Source organism: Rhinoraja longicauda, chromosome 8 (genome assembly GCF_053455715.1).
Source record: "Rhinoraja longicauda isolate Sanriku21f chromosome 8, sRhiLon1.1, whole genome shotgun sequence".
Taxonomy (NCBI): Eukaryota; Metazoa; Chordata; class Chondrichthyes; order Rajiformes; family Arhynchobatidae; genus Rhinoraja; species Rhinoraja longicauda.
The window spans coordinates 49,521,356-49,545,232 of NC_135960.1; the positions used below are offsets into that span (position 1 = coordinate 49,521,356).

General features: G+C 41.5%; 1 protein-coding gene across 5 annotated transcripts in view; it reads left to right on the plus strand.

Annotated features, from left to right (window-relative positions):
* The window catches only part of LOC144595941 (kalirin-like), a 159,111-nt gene that overhangs the window by 118,239 nt on the left and 16,995 nt on the right, over window positions 1–23,877 (plus strand). For 4 of the 5 annotated variants that reach the window (XM_078403893.1, XM_078403894.1, XM_078403895.1 and 1 more), the window contains 6 exons: window positions 1,370–1,605; window positions 7,432–7,679; window positions 8,839–8,971; window positions 10,209–10,268; window positions 21,302–21,329; window positions 21,451–21,613. In XM_078403893.1, the coding sequence (XP_078260019.1) occupies window positions 1,370–1,605; window positions 7,432–7,679; window positions 8,839–8,971; window positions 10,209–10,268; window positions 21,302–21,329; window positions 21,451–21,613 (868 nt within the window). Of the gene's footprint in view, window positions 1–1,369; window positions 1,606–7,431; window positions 8,977–10,208; window positions 10,269–21,301; window positions 21,330–21,450; window positions 21,614–23,877 lie in introns of those variants that run through there. The other variant, XM_078403897.1, reaches the window with a different exon arrangement.

Below are 23,877 nucleotides of genomic sequence, written 5' to 3' on the forward strand. Positions count from 1 at the left end.
TCCGCCATTCAATCATGATTGATCTATCTCTCCCTCCTAACCCCATTCCCCTGCCTTCTCCTCATAATCCCTGACACAAAGGGCAGCCGTTTCTTTGATGTGCAACCATGAGTCCTTCACTCTAGAGTTAAATACCCATTTGGCATTGAAAAGTTAATATTTATGTAATGTCATTCCCAGTTAATTATAGTTGTAGATATTTTTAACTAAACCTGGTTTTTTTTTTGCCTCTGCTGAATTTGAATAATATTTTAACTTATCCTTAATTTGCACTTCATGATTCAGCCTCTGGATAATTCAAATAGTTGTCTTTAGTCTGATGGGTAAAAATGACAGACGATTGTTTGTCCTCGTTTCTTTTAATCCCTGCTTCCTTGTGCCAAAATGGCCTTTTAATAACAGTGAGTTCCAGAGCAAAACAACCTTGAAAATTCTGGAGACAAGCCATTCTGTGGGCAAGCCATACAAAATATTCAGCGTCTGTGCACATAACTGGTCCATCACTATCTGTGAAATCCATCCCTGTGAATATTGTATCCAAATATATCACTACATTGTGCAAAAAAGATATCACTAATATCTAAGCATCTCAGAAAACCTGTATTTATAACATTGCCTAAACAATGTTGCATAAAATGATGAGAGGCATAGATAGGGTTGACAGTCAGAACCTTTCTCCTCAGGGTGTAATTGTCCAACACTAGAGGGTAGAGCTATAAGGTGCAAGGGGGAAAGTTTAATAGAAACATAGAAACATAGAAAATAGGTGCAGGAGTAGGCCATTCGGCCCTTCGAGCCTGCACCGCCATTCAATATGATCATCCAGCTCAGTAGCCTGTACCTGCCTTCTCTCCATACCCCCTGATCCCTTTAGCAAAAAGGGCCACATCTAACTCCCTCTTAAATATAGCCAATGAACTGGCCTCAACTACCTTCTGTGGCAGAGAATTCCACAGACTCACCACTCTCTGAATGAAGATGTATGGGGCAAGTCTCTTCACACAGAGAGTGGTGGGGCCTGGAACACATTGCCAGGAGTGGTGGTGGAGGCAGATAAAATAGTGGCCTTTTTAAAGGCTTTTAAATAGGCACATGGAAATGCAAGGAATAGAGGGATATGGATTATGTTCAGGCACATGAAATCTGTTATGAATCATGTACAGGCAGATGAAATAAGTTTAGTTTGGCATTATGTTTGGCATAAATATTATGGGCTGAAGTGCCCGTTCCTGTGCAGTACTGTTCTATGTTCTACTGTAACAAGATTGGCAAAGAATTAAGAGTTTGTTTTTCTATGATAATACAAATAATTCTTGTACTATTTGCAACTTGTCCAGATTCTCCCATGATTTGTTGATTTTGATTACAGCGCTGCAGTCACCCATCGAGTACATGAAAAGAGAGAGTGGCCCACAGCCCTCAGGGAAAACACAAGCAAGCAGGATACCCCCGCCTAATATCAGAGCACTCTCTTGTTCCCAGGCTGGGCCCGAAAAGCCTCTGAAATCATTGGTTCACAACCCATCACTACCCCCGTTAAAGCTATCTACCTCCAATGGAAGTTTTGATGACGACCAGCATTACGGAGACTATGAGCAAATCAAGGTACCTGCACAGGAAAGTCTTCAACCTAGATCAATAACATATGGATAACCAGAGGAATTACACTGCCGCATCAGTAACTCGTGCTTTGGGTTATTAAATCCAAAGTTTTGTAGTGATTGCACAGTACTACTGTTTATTCAACCATGCCAGCAAACTAAGCACTACCATAATACTCTAAGCTAATGGTGTGGATGATTCCCAGCAAACAATCAAACATTCTTAACAGTATCTGTTTCTAGTGGACCATAAATGATGGTACACTAGCAGTAAAAGTTGAATATTACTTATATCATTGGATTAACTCGGGTAGTTATATAATGTATGGATAAAATCGTTAATTAAAGCTACAAAGGACAGTTGCAAACTTGCTCAGCTTCCCCCATAGCCAAAATGGGGAGTCTTTGCAAGTCACAATTCACATTATCTCACCTCAAAAGTCCTTAAAGTAGATTGAATGAAGCTTTGTGCCTTCTAAAAGATATTCAGAGCGGAATCAATATATATGGAAGTGTTGAGCACAAAACAATGTGCTAGAGGAACTCAGCAGGTCAGGTAGCAACTGTGGAAGGAAATGTATAGCCCAGAGGAAGGGACATGACCTGAAAGGTTGACTATCCATTTCCCTCCATGGATGCTACCTGACCTGCCAAATTCCTGTAGCAGATTGTTTTGTGCTTAAGGTTCCAGTGTCTCTGTATGGAAGTCTTAATGTGCTCATTGTTTCCCAAAACTTTAACTATTTGCAGATATTGTTATTTCTGACATGCCATGTTTTAGATTGGATTCATTGTTGTCCAAATACAATAATGTATGTGTATAATTAAAATCATCTGATTTATGTCAAACGGTGTGTTTAAAACTGTCGTAAGAAAAAGATCAATTTTGCCTTCAGTGTTTACAGCATTCAATCCAGCCCCATCCATCCTTCACAACACAAGTGGTATTCCTGCATTTTTATTTGGCAAATTGGTTGACCTAGGCCTTCCAACATTAAGTCATCCAGATTACCAAAACACTGCAACTGAATTTCCAGCAATATCTTTGATGCATAAACAGCAGGGATATTTTCTGACTCCGAAGATTTTGGGCAGCAGCCTTTCTTACTTAAAGCTTATTGTCAGATTTTCAGATCACTTTCTCATGATCCCTGCAATCTGCCCATCAAGTCCATCTAAACCAGCCATGGGTACTTGTATCCAGGGTGACACACTAGTTGTGGGTGTCCTGATTTTACACTCTGGTATTTGCGATGTGATTTATAAGAAATAATAACTGACAAGTCAAGAAATGGGTTAGCATGATTCTGAAGACTTTAAACTTTGGACTTTAGAGATACAGTGCAGAAACAGGCCCTTCAATCCATCGAGTCCCTGTTGACCTATGATCACCCCGTACAATAGCACTATCCTACACACTTTGGGTAATTTACAATTTTACCAAACCCAATTAACCTACAAACCTGTATATCTTTGGAATGTGGGAGGAAACCGGAGAAACCCCACGCGGTCACAGGGAGAATGGACAAACTCTGTGGAGACAGCACCCATAGTCAGGATCAAACCCAGTTCTCTGGCGCTCTAAGGCAGCAACTCTTCTGCTGCGCCACTAGGCCACCCAGAATCTTGGGCCTTTATTCCTGGTGTTGAATGCCTTGCCCTGACATTAGGGTTCATTAATGTTCTTTGAATCTTATTTTCTCCATGAAGTCCTGAGTTTGTCTTTTCTGCTCCTCGCAGTCCCATCTCGTTCTGTACTAGCACATTTTGCGGGCGACTGAAGAGCAGGAACACATTTTGTCCCTCAGTATAAGTCTATATCTACTTATTGTGAAGGAGAAAGACCATCACAGAATCGTGCAAAGGAGACTGAGATGTCACAGTGAATGCCATCACTGGTGGCTTCTCATCCGTGGAGAACAGTCTGCCTTTTTGTTTTCCTCCAGTCCCTTAACTTCAACACAAAAGGACACTCTTTCAAACTCTTATCTATTGTGCCACACTGTAACCATCTTCTCATCGCAACCAGAACTCTGCCCAGCTTTGCTAACAGGCAAACAAATGGATTTTCCCAGTCAGTCCCAACCAGAAAAGTCATCTGTCCTTTCTCTCCACTGATGCTGCCTGACCCACTGTTTCCCTCCAGCATTTTGCTTTTTGCTCTGTTCATTTTCCTATATGACTCTGAATAATGTTAATATTGATGTGCCATGATAACGCATAATCTATCTTATTACAGTATAATTTCAGTCCGTGGGTGTCCATCAGTGCACATTTTACTCTATGATCTTGTTCCAGATCTTTGCCATTCAAGCACGTGGTGCGGCAGGCTTCTCACGCCCAACAGATTGCTGCGGCTTGACACCGGGTTTATCCAGTGGCAGGTTGCCCTTGGCAGAGTGCCATTGAATCTATGCAAATTGCCTGCTTTAGGCTTTCATGTGCCGCTGGAACAATGCTCTTTGCATCCCACACAATGTGTGTGTGTGCCTGGTCTTCTGATCACCATTGGATTGTGGAAGCACAAAGCCACAGTGACTACCACCATCATTTGATTGTCTGCCAGGAGTTTTTCTTATGAGCTTAAGCAGAAGGGGCCTACGCTTTCATGTTTGGCAGAATAATAGGTGATTTTAAGTTGATGCAGTGATAATGTTTCTCTTGCTTGGGGTATCTGGAACCTGTGGTCACTGTCTCAAAGTGGTCAGCCTTCCAGGACTAAGCTGACAAGAGCGCCAACCCAAGAGGGCTGTGGATGCTCAGTCACTGAGCATGTTTAAGACAATCATCCAGAGGGTTTTGGATATTAAGAAGATCAAGGCATATGCGGTCAGTACAGGAAGAAGACGCTGAGGTAAAAGGTTGACTGTGACTGTTTTGAAAGACAGAGCAGTGCAATGGGCAAGTGGAATTTATTGCCATAGACGGCTGTGTTTTTGTAGCCCAGTCCATCAAACAAACCATCACCCACCCCCCCCCCCCCCCCCCACCCCTTCATCCTGCCTTGGAAAAGTGGCCAACATAATCAAGGACACTTTTCACCTTGGTTATTCCGTCTTCTCTCCTCTCCCATTGGGCAGAAGATACAAAAGCTCGAGTGTTCATACCATCAGTTTCAGAAACAGCTTCTTCCTTTCTGTAATTAGACTACAGAACGGTCCTCCCATAAGCAAGGGTATAGTCCGATCTTCCAACCTACCTCATTGCATACATTTTTGGACTTTTTCTCCTTAACTGTAACGCTACAATGCTGTAACACAATATTCTGCATCCTTATAAATCGTCTCTGCACTACCTGTTGTACTTGTATATGGCTTAATTGTACTCATGTATAGCAGGATTTGATTTGAACGAATAGCACACAAACAAAAGTTTGACTCTATCTTGGTATACGTTACAATAATAAACCAATACCAATATCCATTTGCCAGTGGCACTTGGTACACCCTCACTCACTTCCCACTTCCTGAATTCCATCAAGGTCAACATAGCAATTGTTGCCATTCATACCGCTCCGTTGCCTCTGAGCTGAATATTCTTATGGCGACGTCCTGGAGACAACAAGCAAATGACACAGGTGTCACAAAGAAAAGGAGATTGGATAGAGGGGATGGTGCAGGGTATAAAGCAAGTAGAAACCTTTTGTTTTCTTCTTCCCATGCCTGTGTCCTACTGTGCTCGATTTTCAGCAATGGTGGGTAGGCATGAGAATGGGTGTGCAGTATCCTTGCAGAATTCAGGAGGCCAAGAAATTGAATGTACATGAAGCAGAAAGTTACTATGCACATGCATGGTGAATATCCTAGGGCATCCTCCAAGAGGGATGTGCTGGGTTTTTGGCTAATTTGTGGAATATTAAGAGCAAAGTCCTTTAGCTCTCTTGTCTATTGCACCTTTGATACAGATGATGGTTGGGTGAGTGGTTACAATTAAGAGAAGTGAAGTTACTGGGGTCTGGTCGACCACGCCTTCAAGGTCGGCTGTGGGAGACGGCCCCCAGGGCACATAGGTGGACGGGCGAGGAGAGGACGTTGTTTGCTATTCGACCAAGGATGGCGAGGACTGGAGGCTGCAGCTGCCTGGGGCTTGCCTGAATCGGGCATCACTCATAACAACTGGAATGTGGGCTGGACTTGGAAAATGGCGCTAAAACATGGCACCTCTTGCATGCGGGCTCAGTAAACTATTTCTGTACAATTGCTAATCGGGGATGGAATGGTAATACTCTCCTGGGCTGTTTGTAAGAAAAGAATTTCTCTGTGTGTTTGCACTTTGCACATGTGACAATAAAACACCATTGAACCATTGAATTAGATTTAAGTTCAGTAAATATATATGAGAATGAAGTGAAAGTGCCAAGCATTTCCTTTCCTATATTTGTCCATCTCTTCTTTGGCACTCCCTTTGTGTGTTTTGATGAGGCCACTGTGGGAACTGCTGATACTTCCATAGTTGGGACAGGAGATGCCTATCAGAACAGATGAAGCTTCCTTGCAAGGCGGTGCAATCCTTCTGCATTTACGCAGGGTTTTTGTGTCCCAGTGCATGAATCTGAGACTTTTCAACACTCTTTGGAATGGCCCTCATCACTTTGAGTGTCAGTGGGCCTGCAATTTTCCAGAGCTGGTGACATTGTTGCATTTTTTCCAGAGGCTTTGAGCATCTTCCCAAATTGCTCCCTCTGCCTACCTCGTCATCTCCTCCTCTGAGAGAGCTTGGAATAAGCATCCGTCTTGAGAATCTGGTGTGCATCATCTAAATATCTGTATGTTTAAAAGTCTAAATCCAATCCAATCTAGTGTTGGTAGGGCCTCAAAGCTGGGGATATTGGCCTGGATTGGGGGGGGGGGGGGAGGACACTTTTCCATTAATTGAAATTTGAAGATTTTGCAGAGACAATTATTGCTGGTATCTTTGCTGTTACTTGTATTGCCTCATCGTAGTAGTCCAGGTCAAAGAAGCATGCAGGACAACAGAGATGACTGCTGCCAAGCAGACCATGAATTTTGTATTGGGTTTAAGGGATTGATCTTATATCACTTCTTTCCGCAATTGACCAAAAGCTATGCTGGCGCATTGAAGGCAATGATGAATTCCATTATGGAACTGTGCCCTTGCTGAGAGGTGTGTCCGGAGATCAAAGTAGTAGTCCACATTTTCCAGGGACTCACCACAAACTTTTATTATCAGAGGGCGATCTAATACAGTGGGTACAGTTTGCATTGGGTGAATGATGAGCTCAAGGCCCATCCTTCGTTGGTTTGAAACATTTTAAATATAGTAACGACAGCACATATGGTGTGGCGAGATGAAGTGTAAGATTGGCCTCAGGACAGTTGTGTGACTTAGCTTATTCTACATGTAACAGAGTAAACATTGATGAACTGATTTTCTTAAATACACAAAGCACATGAAGGACATGTTTCCCAATTATGCATTAATATATTACTTCAGTAAAACCAATCTAGTTTAGTTTAGTTTATTGTTACGTGTACCAAGGTAGAGTGAAAAGCTGCTTTTTGTTGCGTGCTATCCAGTCAGCGGAAAGACTATACATGATTGCAAGCAAGCTGTCCACAGTGTGCAGATACAGGATAAAGGGAATAACATTTCATGCGAGGTAAAATCCGATTAAAGATAGTCTGCGATTTTGAATAAAGGAAATGTTCGTGAAAGTAAAATGTAGATTTAGCATTCTATGGATTTCTTTTTAAACCCACTCTCCTGAAGATTGCTGTTTGAAAACTGCTGTCTCTTCTAATTCCTGGCAGATTCTCGGACTGTAAAAGCAGACGGTGAATTCTAATTGGATGCTGTTTGCTTTGCACAGAATGCCACTGCTGGATGTAATGGGACTACCTCCATGTTGGTCACCCAGGATTACGGGGCAGTGAAGGAGAATGAGATCTGCGTGTTTCAGGGCGAAGTGGTTCAGGTTCTTGCCATTAACCAGCAGAATATGTTCCTGGTGTACCGGCCTGCAAATGAACACTCCCCCGCTGCTGAAGGGTGGATTCCAGGCTTTATCCTGAGTTACACCACTGACTACTCCACAGAGACTGACGAAGGAAGCATCAAGTAAGTGCCAGGTGCTGCCCTGGAAGCAGTGTGTGGATGTAAAGGAAAAGATGGCGGGTTTTCCCTCCTGAGTTTATCCACAAGGCCATTGGAACAAACTTCAGAAATACCCAGTCAATGCTCCATCTTCAGCTTAGCAGAGCTATGTCTGAAGGCTCTGGTTTTCTTGTTAATATTTGTAATACAAGTGACTATTATGCAGTCCTGGCACGTTTTACGTTAACCCTCACTACACTAATGTGGAAATAACTGGACTGGAAGTATGTTTATGTTGTGTTACTAATATGTTTGTTTTGAATTTTATAAACATTTGGCGCAAGGCCTGATGTTGAATTGAGGCCTAACTTCTCCAGCTGAAGAGAAATTGTTGTCTATTGCAATTTGTACAGCATGTACTTTTTTAATTTTATTTTAATTTCAAAATTATTGACCGCATATTGTAAAAAAAAACTTTTTTTTGTTTTGCCAGGTCTCCTACTAATACATTCCTGTACAAAAATATTTTGCACTATTTAATAAGCCCATATAAATAGTCAGGTTGTGCAATATAGTCAGAATTCTCTTTGTTGTACCTGTAATGTAACTAATAATAAATGTATTTTAAATATGTAAAGTAATTTGGAATATGAGCATGTTTTAATTAAGTAAAATGGTAAAACCTGTTCAGTTTTAAAGTGCAATGATTAGAGGTGCAACATTTATAGAGAATCATAATTGTTACACCCTAAAGCACTTATTCCCTGAATTCCATGAATGTTTAGGGCTTCAGACCATATTGTGTGACCAATTACCAGGATTTCATTTTATTTGTTGGTTTTGGTAAAAAAAACACTTTCTGCCTTTTTCAACCTGTTTACTTTGTAGGACGTCAAAAGTGAGTGTTGGAGAATTGCAGATCATTAACCTAGATTTTGTGAGATTGTGCGATGCACAGCAAAGATAAAGGCTGTCTAATCTGGGGGGAGTATTTTTTGTTAAAGCTGTTATCTTTTCTGCCAAAGAAAAGACGCCTTGATAGATTTAGTTTTGAGAGCATACAATGGGGTTTTTTCTACTGATGGCTACCAGAGTTTTGGAATTGAAGTGGATTGTGTTTGCCCCTATATCCATCAGAAGCCTAAGATATTCAAGTTATTTGGTGCATTTTTTGGTACAACAGGAAGTCATGTTCTTGGCACACATCACTGCATTTGAGAAAACGAGAAAAGGAGAACAGTGGGAAAAATGAAGGGAGGTTTGAAAGTGATGCTCGTAAACCCAAGGATATTCTGACCAACAAGGCCTCTGTTAATGTGAGTAAGTCGACATTTAGGAGCTGCACATTCACACTGTTATAAGGTCCCGACACAAGGCAATGCTCCCATGGGGTTGACACTTAGATTGTCCGCTCCCGTTTTATTCCAGAAGAATCAGAATAATGAATGCATTTAAGCTAGATCAAAAACTTTTATTTCCCAGAGTGGTGAAATGAGTGGTTTTACCTCCAAATTAAAGACCTTCCTAGTCCAAAGAGGGAAATTATTACCATTAATTGTTCATTGTTAAGAAGGTTGTTTTGGCCAAATTACCACTGAACAAAACTAACATTACAGTGGTGAAATATATATCACACGCTAGGTTCAATTCACGAGACTAAAACTGATTAGAATCCATCCAATCCCTGTTGCTTGACCTTCAAGCAACAGCCAACCTCAGCAGCCTACCATTAACACTTACCTTCAGAACTAACATCAGAAACAGGAACAGTACAGTTGGCAGTAAAAATACTGATGATTTGTTATCACTAAAAGCACCTCTGCTTACCATACAGATTGTGGCAGTGTCTGAGTACTGAAAAGTCAGTGTATCATATTCTTTCGCTGGAATTATGAATAAATTAAAGTTTTTTAACAACTTTGTTGTCTGGTATCTTACTCTGTGTAAATGTGTGAGCTCGTTCAAGATATTGAAGAATGGTGAAGTTGTCTCCCAGTTCCATTTAGCTCTTTCATGAATGGACTTCTGAAAAAAATATCTTGGATAATTTCTAGTTTTATAATAAAGGTTCTCCTATAATAACATCAATAAAAGTTGCTCCTGGTTAAAATATGTAGTATCATGAAGATTGCAGTAATCCATTCCCAAACATGTAAGCTACCAGATTAATGTGCTGCACTTTGATAGTACCCATTTGTAATTGAATTTTGATGTCTGTACAGCAATTGTAATGTCATGTCTTGTGATCAGAGGATACACCATATGTGAAATTACTAATCCCCACTGCAAGTCACATATCATGTGGGTAGTGTGTTGTTTCCACCCATTTTCTTACTTTTCTATCACTAAATGTAAATTGTATATATTGAGCAAGTATGAGGCTTTCTCATTAATAGTAATTCTTGAATAGATGTGCTCTATGAGCGTGCAAGATGGTTAGCGCTTTCAGTCACTTGTACACTGGATTTAATTTTGTCATAGAATTGTTTTCAAACATACAATTTAACTTTCTAATTCTGATTTTGTTTCTTTCTCTTCTCATGCTGCACAAAGGAGTCTAACAGTTCTGAGGAGTCCGAATGTGATGATCTTGATCCTAAAACTAGTATGGAGGTAGTAACAACTATTTTGCTTGTGATATTCAAACAAGTATGCCCATAAAGTAGTGACAGACAAAGACCAATAATGATCAAACCACAATGTTCTTTTCTATGACATGGAGTCTTTGTTATTGACCTTCATTTTTTTTTTGCTTAGGATTATTAGAGTGTGATGTAAATACATTTAAAATCCTCAATGGTGCCCAGTTGACTTCAACCAGTCCTCTAGATAAGGCACAGGGATAAGGCATGGCCTTCAGGGGAGAATGAAGAAATAAAGTATATTTATTGAGTTTACATCACCTACAATAAATTACAGTTAGTCATACTGAGAGTCTGAAGAAGGGTCTTGATCCAAAACGTCACCTATCCATGTTCTCCAAAGATGCTGCCTGACCGGCTGAGTTACTCCATCACTTTGTGTCCTTACAGTTAGTCTTTCACCACCTGGCCACAGAGGATCACAGTGGATAGAAGCCCTTGTAAATTCTTTTATCAGCCAAAGAACAATCTTAAAGAGAATTAATAGTGAAAAGTAACTCACTAATTTTGACTCACCTCTAGGTTCTGTTAACTGTTCTTTTATTATCTTAGAGAAAACTAAGACAAATAGATAATATTGCATTAATCTACATTTTGATATTTCAGCTAGATTGATGCCAATGATTAGTAATGTATAATATGTGACTGACCTGCATTGGCAAGGTTTGATGTGGAGGAATGAATTGCAGATGCTGGGTTACACCAAAGATATACACAAAATGTTGGAGTAACTCAGCAGGTCAAGCTGATTTCATTTAATACTGAATACTGTGATACTGAATACTATTTTAAATATGGAATCCTGGAAATGTCCAAAGACATCAATATCGAAATGAAAACTAAAATGCTGGAAATACTCAGATAGCATCTTTGAAAAGAGAAATAGAGTTAACATTTCAGGTTAAAGACCATCAGAGTTGCTAGTACTAGTCTTAAGTGCAAGAATGATCATTTTTTTCCAAAAAAAAGTTACAATTAAATGCTACATCCCGTAGCTCATCCATTGCAGCATTATTTCATCAGCAACAACCTGCTTCACATTCAAGGTTTATAGTTTCTCATTTTATCTCCATTTTCTTATGAGAATTCTGCTAAATTACAAGCTCTCGCAGTCAGTATATATCACAGCCTAGTAATAGGATCATGTCTCGAGCTAAAGTACAAACTTGATGCAGAGCCTTCAGTTAAAGAGGTGACAGGCCAATGGGAAATTGGACCCCAGGATCACTTGGACAGTATTGGTGAACAAGGGTTCAGTTTGCAACCATAGATTGAGCTCATGATCAGAGGAACCTGAGGGAACCAAGATAACCTGGCACAGCTTCAGACTGAGGTGCGCAGAAAAATAGGGAAAAACACTACACACTGCAGCACAGTGGTAGCTACACCTGCTGTCTTACAGCCCCAGAGACCGGATTTGTGCTGGTGCTGTCTGTACGGAGTTATATGTTCTCCCTGTGACCGCTTGGATTTTCTCAGGGTGCACTGGTTTCCTCCCACATTCCAAAGATGTGCAGGTTTGTAGGTTAATTGGCTTCTGTAAATTGCCCAAGTGTATAACATGCAAAACTAGGATAACATAGAACCAGTGTATGGGTGATCGTTGGTCGTTGTGGACTTGGTGGGCCGAAGGGACTGTTTCTACGCTGTATCTCTAAATTTGCTATTGAGGGCGTGCAGCGTAGGTTTACTAGGTTAATTCCCGGAATGGCGGGACAGTCATATGTTGAAAGACTGGAGCGACTAGGCTTGTATACACTGGAATTTAGAAGGATGAGAGGAGATCTTATCGAAACGTATAAGATTATTAAGGGGTTGGACTCGTTAGAAGCAGGAACCATGTTCCCAATGTTGGGGGAGTCCAGAACAAGGGGCCACAGTTTAAGAATAAGGGGTAGGCCATTTAGAACTGAGATGAGGAAAAACGTTTTCAGTCAGAGAGTTGTGAATCTGTGGAATTCTCTGCCTCAGAAGGCAGTGGATGCCAATTCTCTGAATGCATTAAAGAGAGAGCTAGATAGAGCTCTTAAGGATAGCAGAGTCAGGGGGTATGGGGAGAAGCAGGAACGGGGTACTAATTGAGAATGATCAGCCATGATCACATTGAATGGCGGTGCTGGCTTGAAGGGCCGAATGGCCTCCTCCTGCACCTATTGTCTATTGTCTATAAACTAAACTACATCTGTAGTTGGAAGCCTCCAGCCTTCCTTTAAGCACGCTGATTTATTAACTGCTGTAGAAACAGGGTGTAACAGAGAGTAAAGCAGCTTTTTTTCCAAATCACTTCAGCTAAGATGCCTGAAATAGACATTGCCCTGCCAATGCCTATTGACAATTGATCTTAAACCAGTTCCCCATGATGGCACTGAAACCTTCTGTGCTAAATGTCCCAGTAACTGGTAGAGGTGGATAAGAATTTTAGGGTGGTTTCATGACTGGAAGGCTATTACCAAAGGGGTTCCGCAAGAAGCATTACTCAGTCACGTACTCTCTTCTCTGAGTATAATTCATGTTTCATAATCGAATGTGAGGGGAAAGATAAAGAAATTAGCAGATGATACAAAAATTAACTGTGTGGTTACAGGGAGGAGGAAAGCTGTCAACTTCAGGGTAACATTGATGGCCTGGTTTGTTGGGTAGAAAACTGCCAAGTAAAATTGAATTCAGAGAAGTGTGAGGAAATGTGTTTGGAGAGGTAAAACAAGGCAAGGGAATATACAGAACATGTGAGGGTATTGAGAAAAGGCGAGGACCCTTGGAATATATGTCTACAAAATCTAAAGCTAGTAGGACAGGTAAGTAGAAGACACAGAGTACTGGAGTATCTCATTGGGTCAGGCAGGATCTCAGGAGAACATGGATGGAAGAAGGTAACTTCTTTTTACCTGCCTAAAGGACAGGTAAATAGGTTGGTTAAAAGGACACATATCATATCATATCATATATATACAGCCGGAAACAGGCCTTTTCGGCCCTCCATGTCCGTGCCGCCCAGTGATCCCCGTACATTAACACTATCCTACACCCACTAGGGACAATTTTTACATTTACCCAGCCAATTAACCTACATACCTGTACTTGCATTAGCTTAGTTCAGAGATACAGCGTGGAAACAGACCCTTCGGCCCACTGAGTCCATGCCAACTATCGAAGGTATCACAAAATGCTGGAGTAATTCAGCGGGTCAGGCAGCTTCTCGAGAGAGAGAGAGAAGGAATGGGTGACGTTTTGGGTCGACACCCTTCTTCAGACTGATGTCAGGGGAGGGGGCGGGACAAAGATAGGATGAAGTTGGAGACAGGAAGACTGTGGGAGAACTGGGAAGGGGGAGGGGAAAGAGAGGGAACGAGGAACTATCTGAAGTACACACCATTGCCAACTATCAATCACCCATTCACTAGTTCAATGTTATTCCAGTTTTGCACCCAACACACTAGGGACAGTTTACAGAAGCCGATTAACCTACAAACCTGCACGTCTTTGGAGCACCCAGAGAAAACCCACATGGTCACAGGGAGAATGTGTAAACCCCATACAGACAGCAGCCGTAGACAGGATCAGGCCCAGGTCTTTGGCACTGTGAGGCAGCAACTCTACTGCTGTGCCTCTGTGCACCCCTATTTTCACACATTAGCCATGGCATAGAAATTAAGAGCAGGGATGTTTTGCTGGAATTATGAACAATGTTGAATAAACCTCAGTGCATCTTGGTCACCACCTTACAGGAACAATGTGATTCTACTGAAGAAGGTGCAGAGAAGATTTCTGGGGATTTTTTCTGGAAAGTGGATATGCTGCAGCTTTTCTATTTTGACACGAGGGGGAGCAGTGGAGAGGCATATGAGGTGTGTAAAATTACTGGCAATCGAGAGAGAGGAAGGATTACTGGCAATCGAGAGAGGGCATAGGTATCAGGTAATTGGTAGAAGGATTAGGGGAGATGAGGAAATCAAATTTCGCCCAGCAGGTGTATGATAACCTCTGCCTGAAAGAATAGTAGAAATCCTTCAGCATATGTGCATAGTGTGGGGATGTGTGGTGGAAGAGCTATGACCTGCAAATCTAGAGATCAAGTGCTGGAAGGTGGGATTAGGCCGGATAGCTTTCTTTGACTGACGAGGACACAAGCAACTAAATGCCAGAAATTCTGCATGATTCTATGATACCAATTATTTTAAATCACTGCTCCAGTTGTCAGCACAAATTGACAGCCAGAATTGGCAAAATTACAAAATAATTTTCTGTCCGGAAGGAATCAATTGGTTGTAAATATCCTGAGGATGTGGTGAGGTCATAGTGCTGTGCAGCTCGGAAACAGCCCCTTCTGCCCAACTCCTCCATGCCAACTAAGATGCCCCATTTGCCCACATTTGCCCCATATCCCTTGAAACATTTCATATCCATCAAACTACTTTATAAAAGTAGGAAGTGGATACTAGGATCCACTAAAAATGGATACTGAGTCTGAAGATGGTTGCTAGATGAAACGTTACCTATCCATGTTCTCCTGAAAAGCTGCCTGACCCGCTGAGTTACTCCACCACTTTGTGTCTTACATTATAAAAGCAGTTTAATTTCTTTCTTGTCTCAGTGAGAACACCATAACTCCATAAACAACTGACTCAGTTCCCTATGTTCCACTGAATTGCTTTTCGGATAATTCAATTTTTTTCTTCTCTATTCCGTCAGTTGTCATATTATTAATTTATATGGATGTTTTTTGTATGTGTGTGCCAATTAAGTCTCCACTGCCTCCATCTACAACACCACAGTTTTGGGCATATAGCTTGGCCTGCTGAGGTACCGCAGCACTTTGTATCTTTTTTTGTAAACGAGCATAAATTCATTGATTATAGGAGCAGAATGAACCCATTCGGCCCAGCAAATCTACTCCTCATTGCTGATCTATCTTTCCCTCAACCCCATTCTCCTGCCTTCTCCCCATAAGCCGTGATGCCCGGCATCTGCAGTTCGTTGTGTCTACATTATGTCTGAGAATATCATTTTGTTTGAGGAAATGCCAAGCTGCTGTACCTGGATTTGACTTTGTCTACATAATTAAAAATTGTCAGGATCTATCCAACTTCACTGATTTATAACCTTAATATATTAGCTTTAAAAAAACATTCTTAGCATGCACTTGTGCTTTAGCCAGGCCAGAATTTATTCCTAATTGAGCTTGAGAAGATGATGGTGGGCTACATTCTGGAGAAAGCCCTCCTACGATGCTGTTCAGTTGGCAGTCCTTATTTAAACAATGAAGACCTAGCACTACATCTCATGTTAAGATGGTGTGTGACACGGAATGGCACCTGGAGATGATGGTCTTCCCAGGGACTTACTGCCCTTGTCCTTCTTAGCTGGAAAGGTTTCTGGTTGTGCGAGCCTAGGTAAGTAACTGCATTACACACTTGTAGATGGCACACACAACATTCACAATGCTACAGTGGTGAATGAAGGAATATTTGGTTCAGTAGATGTGATGCCAGTCACACAGGCTGCTTTGTCCTGTTTGATGCCAAGTTTTTTGAATGTTGTTGAAGCTTCACCCATCAAGGCAAGTGGAGAATGTTCCACCATGATCCTAACGTCTTGTAAGTGGTGGATTTGCTTGGTAAAATCTGGAGGTAAATTATCTCCAAAGGACACCAAACCTGTGACCTGGTCATGAACTTCTGGATCAATAATAATCTCTCCCCCCCCCACTACCCCTCCCCCACTACCCTTCCCATTGCAAGATATTGATAGTCAGGGGTTTGATGATGGTGCGATCAAGGACGGGTGGTTTGACTCTCTCGTTCTCTCGTTGAAGATGATCATTGGTTTGTGATGTTTGTCATGAATGTTACCTGCCATTTATCAGGCATCTCCAAATGTTGTCTCAGTCTTGTTACCTGCAGGCATGAACTGTTTCTTCTGTTGAACTAAAAATAGAACTGTACATTAAGCAGTACCAGCGACTATTGTTATTTTTGATTTGATGATTAATAGAAGACTATTGAGAAAGCAGATGATGCTTGGTCTTAGGACACGGCTCTGGGCATTCCCAAAGTGACCAACATCCCACAGCCACAAGCAGAACTCTAACCGCTGGGATGTTTTCTCTCCTGACGTCCACTGACTTCAGTTTTATCAGAACATCACAATGCAATATTCAGTCAAATCCTGCCAAGGATTCAAGGGCAGTCACTCCCACCTTCTGAAATCCAAGCCTTTGATCCTTGCTTGGACCAAGGTTAGGACGAGTTCTGGAACCAAACTGGGCATTAATAGCGAGAAACATGGAACTGCAGATACTGGAATCTTGTGCAAAACACAATGAGCTGGAGGAACTGAGTGGGTCAGGCAGCATCTTTGTAGACAATGGAGAGGTGACATTTCAGAGTCTTAGGAAGGGTTTCGCTCCAGAACGTTGCCTGTCCATTCACTTCCCAGATGCTGAGTTCCTCCAGAATTTTGTGATTTGGGCATTACATTTAGGGCAGCACAGTGGTGCAACAGTAGAGCTGCTGCCATACAGCACCAGAGACCTGGGTTCGATCCTGAGTACAGGTGCTGTCTATTCTCCCTGTGATCACGTGGGTTTTCTGTTCTCCCTGTGATCACGTGGGTTTCTCCAGGTGCACTGGTTTCCTCCCACACTCCAAAGAAGCACAGGTTTGTAGGTTAATTGGCTTCTGTCAATTGTAAATTGTCCAACTGTGTAGGATAATGCTAGAGTACGGCATGATCACTGGTCGGCGCGAATGTGGTAAGTCGAAGGACCTGTTTCCACACTGTATCTGTAAAGTTTAAAGTAAAGTCTAAAGTAAAGTAATCCTTTTTTTTGTGAGTACATGATGCTCTTTAGCACTGTCAATGACTCATTCTATTACTCCGTTGAATACTAAGAGTAGATGATTTGGGCAGTACAGACCTGGTTGGGTTTATACTGCTTTCTGTGGAGAGGGTAAAACTGGGAATTTCCACATGTTGGGTAGATGCCAGCATAGTAATTGCACTGGAACAACATGGCAAGATGTAGGTGGGCACAAAATGCTGGAGTAACTCAGCGGGACAGGCAGCATCTCTGGAGAGAAGGAATGGGTGATGTTTCGGATCGACACCCTTCTTCAGACCCGAAACATCACCCATTCCTTCTCTCCAGAGATGCTGCCTGTCCCGCTGAGTTACTCCAGGATTTTGTGTCTACCTTCGATTTAAACCAGCATCTGCAGTTCTTTCCTACACATAGCAAGATGTGGAACAGCTATCTTCAATAACACTGCCAGGAGTGTCTGGTACCTTGGTCTTTGCCTTATCCAATGCATGAAGGTTACTCCCCCAGTACAAGTAGAAGCCATCTAATGTCTGAGTTCTACAGTAGAGGTCCAAGCCATTGTAGGCTTATCTTTGGACAGTCGACAAAGGAAAAGGGGTGTGAAGTCAAGACATCAGGCCTCATAATATTGATGATCACCTGAACAGCAGTGGTCCATGTTCTCACTATGTGTCTGTCACCGAGACAACCTCTATGTATGACATTGTTGCAAAGCAAATAATGCAGCTGCCACATAGCTCTAGTATGCCAGGTTCAATCCTGGCTTCATGGGTTTCCTCATTTTCCATCCATATCCCTATTACCCTGCAGGTTAATTGGGTACTGTTAGCTGTCCAAGTGCAACGAGGTGGCAAGCGGTCAAGGGGAGAAAGAATATGTTAGAAGAAAATACGTGGGTAAATGGAACTAATGTGTACATTTCTAAGAGCCAGCATAGACAGAGTCATAGAGTGATACAGTGTGGAAATAGACCCTTCAGCCCAACTTGCCCACTCCGGCCAATGTGTCCCAGCTATACCAGTCCCACCTGCCAGCATTTGGTCCATATCCCTCCAAACCTGTCCTATCCATGTACCTGTCTAACAGCTTCTTAAAGACTCCTAGACTTGATGGGATAAAAGGCCTTATATAACCCAAATATAACAATCTAAGTCGGCAATTCAAGGCACTGGAAGCACAAGAGACTGCTGATGCTGGAATCTTCAATGAAAAAACAAATTGCTGGAGGAACTCAATGTTTCAGATAGCATCAGTGGAGGAAAATGTTCAGAAAATGTTTCAGGTCGGTATCCATTAGAAAGATACCCCCAGCACTACAGAATCTTCTAAATTCATCTAAAGTATAAAGAAATCAATGTCTGCATCACTTGCCAGACCAACATCCCAGCATCGAGGTCCTACTTATGCTCAGTCAGACTATTTGTATGCCCAACACCTGACTCCACAAAGAGACAGACCATTCCTTGCTTTGTCTTGGGAGACGATTACCAGGCAGACCGAGGTAAAGATTTAAAGCTGAGCTCAAAGCCTCCTTGAAAAGACACAGCAGTCTCTCCAACCTGCGGGAATGCCTCACCCACGATCACTCGAAGTGGAGAAGGAGGATTTGGGATGGTATAGAGAACATGGGGTAGATACAGAAGCCCAGTGTTAAGAGGAGTAGGAGTAAAGGGCACCACTTTGCAAGCCATCCAACAGCATCCCTGCCCCATTTTTGGAAGAGTCTACGATTCCCAGATTAAACACAACCCATAAAATTGTAGTGGATGTGAGTCATGCTCCACACAGAAGGACTGCCTAGGACGAAGAATGATTTGTTCAAAAGAGCTTTTTAAGCTCTCATTTAACTTCTATTGTCACTTCCTATTCTATCAGAATGGACCATAAGTCCTCCGAGCAGAATTAGGCCATTCGGCCCATTGAGTCCTCTCCACCATTCAATCATGGCTGATCTATCTTTCCCTCTTAACCCCATTCTCCTGCCTTCTCCCTGTAACCTTTGACGCCCTTACAATTCAAGAACCTAACAAACTCCACTATAAAAATACCCAATGACTTGGACTCCACTGCCATCTGTGGCAATGAATTCCACAGATTCACCATCTAAAGAAATCACTCCTCATCTCCATTCTAAAGGTACATCCTTTTATTCTGAGGCTATGCCCTCTGGTCCTACACTCTCTGGTAACATCCTCGATACATTCACTCCATTATCTCACACTAACCACTGCATTAAACTTCCTCTGCCATATGTTCGCCCAGCTTGTCTAAGTCTCTTGAAATCCGTTACTATCGACCTTACTACTTGCACTTTCATATTTGCAATTCCTAATTTGAATTTTAACTGCCTAAATTTCTTTTCATTTTAGGGAGATGGAAACACCTTTCTCCCAATTGCATTTTCAGTATTTAAAGTTCTCTATTCCATTTATATATAATATATTTATTCCATTCAATTTCATTCACTGTTGACTGTGTTTCATAATTCTATAAAGTGACTTCATGGAGACTTGTGAAAAAAGGTTTGGCATATTTATTATTTTAATATGGCAGTATGATTTAAGGTTAGGCTCATAGCTTTGAAAAAAAACAGCATTCTCACTAACTTGTGGGAATCCCTAGCCCATAATCACTCGATGGAGTTTCTTGCTTAATTGAAAGAAAGCCATCAACCTCAGGCTCTGCTTTGTACTATAATATTAATTTCATGGTTATAATATTTAATGAATTGAAAGGTCCCACAACATAAAGCTATGTTCCCAAGAGGAAACGCAGCACAGGTTGCTGCCTTGCAGCCCCAGAGACCCGAGTTCAATCCTGACCATGGGTGCTGTGTGTATGAAGTTTGTGCATTCTCCCTGTGACTGTGAATTTTCTCTGGGTGCTCCGGTTTCCTCCCACACTCCAAAGACGTACAGGTTTGTAGATCAATTTGCTTCCGTAAATTGTAAATCATCCTTAGTGTGTGTTGGCAGTGCTAGTTTACGAGTTGATCACTGGTGGGCGCGGACTCGGTGGGCTGACTTTGAAGTCTAAAGGTAGAAAATGTTCACTGCTTGATGTTCATTGTTTTTCCAGAGAATGCTGTTATCCAAAATAATTGAACTTTCCAAAACAGTCCTCATATTTAAACATCTATGTTGTATTTTTGGCTTGTAATTTCTATCAGGGATCTGAGGCTTCCATATGCTGAGGGATGCACCTGTCATTTGCCGGAGTCCATCAGTACTCTGATTCCCTAAATAGTTAGCAATTTGATAGAAGCTGCCATGCCTGAATATATCTGTGGATACCCTGCAGGTCTGAGGGGATTTCCAAATTCATAGTAGTGGCAATGTGCAAAATAACTTCTTTGTGTGAAGAAACTGCCCCATGGAGCTCTAGAGAAGGGCGAGGAGAAATGAGGATAGGGAACCCAGCCAGCAGAAAATAATAGACAATCTTCTTTGTTGAATTATGCACCATGTACAGAGATCATCTTTTGCGTTGTTACACTAGTCCTTACAGCCATGGGAGATGAAAGGGTGATGAACTTCTGCTGAGGGCACGTGAAGACAGTGCTGGAACTTTGCTGGACAAGTTGACTGATGACTATGTTAGATTTCAAAGTATATTTAATAATCCAGTCAGGTTTAGTTTAGTTTAATGATACAGCGTGAAAACAAGTCCTTTGGCCCACCGAGTCCATGCCAACCAGCGATCACCCCGTACACTAGCACACATTAGGGACATTTTTTAATTTTACGGAAGCATGTTAACCTAAAAATAAAAAAAACATTTTTGGGTATGGGAGGAGACTGGAGCACCCGGAGATAACCCACGCGGTCACAGGTAGAACGTACAAACTCCATAAAGACTGAACCCATAGTCAGGATTGAACCTGGCAGCAACTCTACCGCTGCGCCACTATGCCACCCTCCGCTAGTAGTGGCAAGTATCTCTGATGGGTTATCCAATTCAGGAATGAATCAAATTGAGGTGCATTTGTTAGCTGAATTCTGCAGTGTTTGTTAAGATAATGTATAATTATGTCTTGGTCAATGTCAGTTTTTAAGCTTTATATTTAGCTGTTCAAGTTAACTTGTCATAGCAAAAAATCTATTCATTTATTTTGAGTTGCAACTCTTCAAAAAAGCTCTTTATGAAGTAACTTACTGACCACAAATTTTCTTCTTTTGCTGCAGTTGCTAAATCCAAATTTTATTCACGAAGGTAAGTGGATCATTAAATAGTTTCACTGCTGTAATTCAGAATAATTAGAGGTAATAATTTCTAATGTGTTACACACTGCACACTGTATTTTCACTGGCTTCAATGTTTTCTTTGTACACAGTGGCACCTGAGTTTCTTATCCCCTTGGCTGACTTGACATGTGCTATCGGAGAGACAATCATATTGCGCTGTAAAGTCTGTGGGAGGCCAAAGCCCACTGTCACCTGGAAAGGACCTGATCAAAATGTGCTGGTGAACGACAATCGTTACACTCCGTCTCTCAGGTAACGTCATAGGTCAGATCTCCATAAGACGTAGCTAAACGTTAGGAAACTAGAAGTGCTTATCTTCAGAAGGTGAATGCTTGAGAAGTCCCTGGCTTATAAAAATGGTAAAACCTATAAATGGTAAAATAAGAAAATAACTGCAGATGCTGGTACAAATCGATTTATTCACAAAATGCTGGAGTAACTCAGCAGGCCAGGCAGCATCTCGGGAGAGAAGGAATGGGTGACGTTTCGGGTCGAGACCCTTCTTCAGACTGATAAATAAATTCAGACTGATAATGGTAAAATAGGTTTGTTGATTTGATTGATGCTATTGAACTCAACATAGATGGCCCCATTAAAGTTTACACTTTGATTCTTAGCATCGACTTCATTAAGATGCATATTTCTCACCTGTTCTTTGTTCTATTTCCAGATCTGCCAATACCACAAAGTATGTCCTTTGATACAATTATAATTGGCAGCATTCTTGTCAATTTTTTCTTGAGTAGCAACAGATACAGGGCAGCACAGTGGCGCAGCGGTGAAATTGCTGTCTTGCAGGGCCAGAGACCCAGGTTCACTCTTAACTGTCTGTACGGAGTTAGTACGTTCTCTCTGTGACCGCATGTGTTTTCTCCTGAAGCATGTGCTTTGGTTTCCTCCCACACTCCAAAGACGCAGAGGTTTGTAGGTTAATTGGCTTCTGTAAATTGTAAATTGTCCCTAGTGTATAGGATAGTGCTAGTGTACAGGGTGATCGCTGGTTGGCATGGACTTGGTGGGCCGAAGGGTCTTTTTCCACGCTTTATCTCTAAAGTCTAAAGTAAAGTAAAGTCTAAAAGATAGAATCACACCCCCATTTCTCCCTTTGCAGTCTGGGTTAAACATAGCGTTAGGCTACTTATAGATGCCAACTGTCTGTAATTTTTCAGCCAAACTGAATGTTGTCAAATATGAATGTATTAATGGACTTAGTTTGTGATATGACATTGCCAAGTTTTGGAAATAAAACAAAGAATAGGTTATAATTGTGCACTGTAATGAAGTGTAGTTGCTGAGCATCATGCTGCATATTCCAAAGGGGACAAACAATACTAATACTTGCTGCAAAGTGGACTCTTGGAGATGAGGTAGGTTGTCATACAAATAATTTTATTTCTATTGGCATTGAAATGTACCATCAAGACTTTTGTTTAGATTATCAGGACTTTATTTCTCTATCACAATTTCTAATTTTGCTGAGGTAACATTGGGTATTCCAGGAACATAAGGTGTGCCAGGCCACTGTTGTACAGGCACCCCAAACTGACTCCTGGTCTACATGTGCCATTTTGTTTTATTCTGGGCTACCACACGATCCTATCAAGTTCAGAGACTTTTATCCAGAGTACCCTTTAGATTATCTCTGGAAGCCAATATTATTGCTACTCTGTAGGTCAGAGAAATCGAAAAGCTTCTTCAGCGATGGCGACAATTATTTGGGAGAGCCTTGAGCAACATCACAGTATGTTCAGAATATCTCCCAAGTTCCATCGTCTGCATCGGAGAAGAGAAAATCATACACGATATCTGCACATAATCTCAGTGTGGACACAAAATGCTGGAGTAATTCAGTGGGTCAGGCAGCATCACTGAGGAATCAGAGATAGGTGACCTTTCAGGTTGGGATCCTTCTTCAGCCTAACGAAAAGTCCTGACCTGAAACATCACCCATCCTTGTCCTGGGATGCTGTCTGACCCACTGGGTTACTCCGGCACTTTGTGCCCTTTAATGTAAACGGGCATCCGCAGTTCCTTGTTTCAACATAATCTCAGTATGTCTGATCCGAGATCAATAAAATATGGTACTCCCAACATATTTAGATTCTAAATCGCTTTTGGTACCTTTTATGTCCCTGCTTGATATTTGAAAGTTTTTCGTTGTGATAATAATAAACCGATAATAAACTGATACCAACACCAATAGAACTTCAACAGACTAATTGATTCATACTCATCCAATTCACACTCATCCATTTCACACCATGCTTACACTAAATATATATCTCAGTATCCTTGGGCTTCTAATTCAATGGCTCACCATAATATTTAAAATATTGAGACAATTCATTCAGATACAAACGTCTCAGGAATGATTTTAACATGAAGCTTTGTTTTATTAGGTGAGGACCACAATGTTGCTAATTCTTATTTTTAATTGCTTTAATGAGAAGGTGACAAGGTCAGGCACCGTATGTCCCAGCCGCCAGCATTCATCACTTACACCGCGTGATTTTCCA